Here is a 4,225-nt window from a genome sequence, read left to right on the forward strand (position 1 = left end):
ATATATCTTAAATACCAAATATAATATCATTTATACTTATAAAAATTTATAGGCATATATTTATTATATTAACTTTCAAGTTTTTATAATTACTTCATTTAAAATTTAGTCTAACTGTGTAATTACATTTGTGCAACCAAACAGTAAACTTGTAATTGCACTGTAATTACACTATGACAAACAAACAGGTCGTCGTAATTACACAACTGTGTAATTACTAGGCTGTGTAATTATTATCCTAGTAATTACACCAATTACAATTACCCGGTGGCTTTCCAATTCCAATTACTACCCTAGAAAGCTTTTGAAATTCAAGATGTAATTGGCTCAAAATCATAGAATTCAATTTCCAGTCTTTTATTGAAAAGGCAAAGGCTAGAAATGTGATTGTAGTTCCAAACTGGATAAAGTGATAAACCCTCATCGTTGAGTTGCTTTACTCTTATCTTCATTGACTCACATTTCCCCTGCAAAGTACAAAACCTCTCAGGCCTCTCACCGAAAATGTCTACCCTTTCATCTTTCACCATATCCCCAACTTTCCTGCACAACCCCAGAAATAGAAATAGAAACAGAAATCCCTCAATTCAACTTCCAAACTTGTCTCTTAAACCACAAACAGCGCTCACCTTCTCACGTCCCAGACCCAGAATATGCTTATCCACCAGAATGAATGCCGTTGCGGAAGAAGAAACTTCAGTCTCTACAACGGACCCCTCTTCGGAAGCCGCCAGGCGACTTTACATTGGTAACATTCCTCGCACACTCACACCCGATGAGCTCCGTAAAATCGTTGAAGAGCACGCCGCCGTCGAAAAGGCCGAGGTATAAACATGTTTCACACCCAACCAACTAATTCATAAATTTGTCTTTTATTTCCCCCCCTTTCTTTTTTACTTAAATTCTTTTACTTGTTATGAGTACTCTAAAGAGATAAGTGCTTCAACTTTTACTCGATCATGATATTTAAGATGGTGGATACCAACTTTAACAACTTGTTTGGATGGTTATTATGTATCGTTTCATAATGTATCGTATAATATTGTACTGTATCTCTTTTATGTATAAAGTTGCAGTATTATAAAGAAAAAATAAGTTACGATTTACGAGGTAGAATTATTATATAAAAAGGTAGGGTAAAGGATAAAATAAGGTTATTTAATAATGCATAAGAGCAAGATGAGAGAAAAAGATAAGATCATGACTTAGACCACACCTAATCGATCGTTCCATGAAGTGGCATTTTTCGTCGTTACGTAACGACGAATTTAACGATACGGTATAATAAAATTTAAGTGACAATCAAAACAAACATTGTATTTAAAGTAACAATACGATACAATACAACAAGTAACAACCATCCAAATACATTGTTTTATTTGATAATTAAGAAATCCCTAAGGTGAGCTGATGCACGGTTCAAACTCAGTAGATAATCGCCTGCTCCTCTACCCTTTACCCACTCTTTGCAAGTTCAAAATCAAAGGGTGCTGAATGAGATGGAAAACTTACTTACTGGAAAACCATTTACACAAATTCTCAGGTGCCTATTGGTGAACACACTTACTGGTCTAGTTAGAGTAAATGGTTGGATTGTAATTTGGGGAGCCTGTTACACAAATTCTCAGATAAAAAAAGAGTTACTGTATTAAAGAAGATAGTAAATGGATATTGTGAGTGATTGCTACACTTGTTAACAATTTTTCTGTTTTGCATTGACAGGTTATGTATGATAAGTACTCCGGAAGGAGTCGTAGATTTGGGTTTGTTACCATGACGACAGTTGAGGATGCAAGTGCTGCTGTTGAAAAGCTTAATGGCACTGTAGGGGCATGCGTGCTTTACAATTTAACAACCAACATTAAAGTTACTGAGTTTTGTTCTAGAAAAGGATTGAGTTATTGACATGTTCCATTTTTTTTAATTCTTGAACAGGAAATTGGAGGTCGTGAAATCAAAGTAAACATTACTGAAAAGCCATTGTCTTCTGTGGGTTCGTCACTCATCCAACCGGATGATTCCAAATTTGTTGACAGTCCTCACAAAGTTTATGTTGGTAATCTTGCAAAAAATGTAACTTCAGAGTCGCTCAAGAACTTCTTTTCTGAGAAGGGAAATGTTTTAAGTGCAAAGGTTTCCCGGGTTCCAGGGACCTCAAAGTCTAGTGGATATGGTTTTGTTTCATTCTCTTCTGAAGAGGATGTGGAAGCTGCAATATCATCTCTAAACAATGCGGTGAGTTTATCACTTTTATATTAGATACACGAGAATTGTTTTACTTTGATGCAGTAAAATCCTATATTAGTGTATGGTTTTGTTTCATTCTCTTCTGAAGTTGATGTGGAAGCTGCAATATCATCTCTAAACAACGCGGTGAGTTTATCACTTTTATATTAGATACACGAGAATTGTTTTACTTTGATGCAATAAAATCCTATATTAGTGTATGGGTTTGTTTCATTCTCTTCCGAAGAGGATGTGGAAGCTACAATATTATCTTCTATTGATGCAGTAAGTTTATCACTTCCTATTAGTTAGATGAGAAATGGCTTTCTCTTATGCAAAAAATCCTATGTTCATCAGAAGTAAAAGATGACAACTTTTATTTAACATGCATTGCTAGGATACGAGATCCTCTATAGTAGGTATGATGAAAAATATTCCATTTATCACTTCAATACCCAAAATTGTACCGAATATATTTTTCCATTGTATCCAATCCGTAGGCATGATTTGTAAAGGAGCAAGAAGTTCATTAAAATCAGCTTCTGTAGAATTTTCACACTCAATGGAAAAACAATGCCTTTACTTTATTTGCTGGAGATGTAGAGTTGTAAGGTTGCCTCTAATTAAATATTGGGTTAAGAAATCATTGAATCAAACTTTTCTCTTTTTCCTTTTTCTTCTAAATGAGTTATATTTTTGTTACTAAGAGGTGTTTATCTTTTACAAGAGATTCAGTGGGTTAGGGAATCATTGAATCAACTTTTTTCTTTTTTCTTTCATTTAATATGTTATGTTTCTGGTACTAAGAGGTGTTTATCTTTTATAAGAGATATAGAGGCATTGGGTAAGAAGAGGTATATGAATGAGTGCTAAATGAAGTAGAGGGACTTGCTTAAGGTTGGTTCTTTGAGTAAAACTACTCCACTAGCATGGTTGCTCCTGCTGATTGTGGAGTAGAGATGTAGTATATTAGATGACTTTTATGAGCTTTGATCTTATTTGTTTTTAGTTGCGATTGCCAGAATGAATACTTGAAGAAACTAAATGTCAAAAAGAAACCCCTTGAAAAACTAAAGTTTTCCGTCTAGCGTGTTATTGCAGTGCCGGGCATGTTTGAAAAACAATCTCATCCGTGTTTAGGCTCACAGCTGAATGTGATAAATAAGACTGATTAAACCACGTCACAATATGATTTTTCTATAAGTCTGTTTGAGTTGAATTAATATGTGACCAAGCTTGTGTTTCTCCTTCTTCTGCAGCTGCTTGATGGACAGAAGATTCGTGTAAATAAAGCATAAAACATAACACACCGTGCACTTAACCAAATGCTATGGAGATTTGGTATTTTTGTCGGACGCAGAGTCAAGGATCAAGTTGAGACATTTATAGGCTATAGAAGGTTACGTCTTGATTTGGTATGCAAAGAGCTTCAACCTACTGAATACTTCCATGCATTGTGAACAACACGTCTTTCTAATGTCTCTTCTAGCATACTGCCATTTGAAAATGATATCGCAATGAAGAATATGCATTCTTGGCCACGCTTATGTAGTTGCTTTGCTTATTGGGCCGAGATGAAAATTGTTGTAAATGATCGTTTTCTGACATTTGATGTTCTGGCTAGAACTTTACTATATCACTTCTTACAATATCCGATTTCAACAATATGTCAGGTGATTGGTGCTTTCTAAGTTTCATATAAAGGGACAGCTCACCGCATGTTGAGATCTTGGTTTGGATCATAAATGCCCATAAAATCGAAGTACTTGGTGATATTACGTAGTACTCGTGTGGACATACATTATTTGCAAACGTTGAAATATTATAAGCAAATCAATATTTGTTTTATAATTTTGTCCATTAATTCAATTTCAACTTGAATTAGTGAAGTTGAAGTTGAAAAACTTTTATGAGGAGTATTTCAAGGTGAAATAATGGGTTTCCACTCACAAAGTATTAAAGGAGTAACATAATATGTACACAAGGGTTGATATGTTAA

General features: G+C 34.6%; 1 protein-coding gene across 1 annotated transcript; it reads left to right on the plus strand.

Moving 5' to 3' along the window:
• Positions 1 to 338: 338 nt before the first annotated feature.
• LOC109237232 (30S ribosomal protein 2, chloroplastic) lies at positions 339 to 3,953 on the plus strand. The gene is made up of 4 exons (XM_019403507.1): positions 339 to 825; positions 1,723 to 1,824; positions 1,936 to 2,235; positions 3,486 to 3,953. Exons 1-4 carry the CDS (start codon positions 505 to 507, stop codon positions 3,522 to 3,524), a joined length of 762 nt encoding a protein of 253 aa, XP_019259052.1. The 5' UTR covers positions 339 to 504; the 3' UTR covers positions 3,525 to 3,953.
• The last annotated feature ends 272 nt before the right edge of the window (positions 3,954 to 4,225 follow it).

The sequence above is a fragment of the Nicotiana attenuata genome, unplaced genomic scaffold, assembly GCF_001879085.1.
Source record: "Nicotiana attenuata strain UT unplaced genomic scaffold, NIATTr2, whole genome shotgun sequence".
NCBI lineage: Eukaryota > Viridiplantae > Streptophyta > Magnoliopsida > Solanales > Solanaceae > Nicotiana > Nicotiana attenuata.

What these genes read in the sequence shown, in the direction of transcription:
- LOC109237232 (XM_019403507.1), top strand. Translation starts at nt 505, where the DNA reads ATGTCTACCCTTTCATCTTTCACCATATCCCCAACTTTCCTGCACAAC. An exon ending in CCGCCGTCGAAAAGGCCGAG is followed by an intron (nt 826 to 1,722) that starts GTATAAACATGT and finishes TTGCATTGACAG; the next exon opens with GTTATGTATGATAAGTACTC. An exon ending in TATCATCTCTAAACAATGCG is followed by an intron (nt 2,236 to 3,485) that starts GTGAGTTTATCA and finishes CTTCTTCTGCAG; the next exon opens with CTGCTTGATGGACAGAAGAT.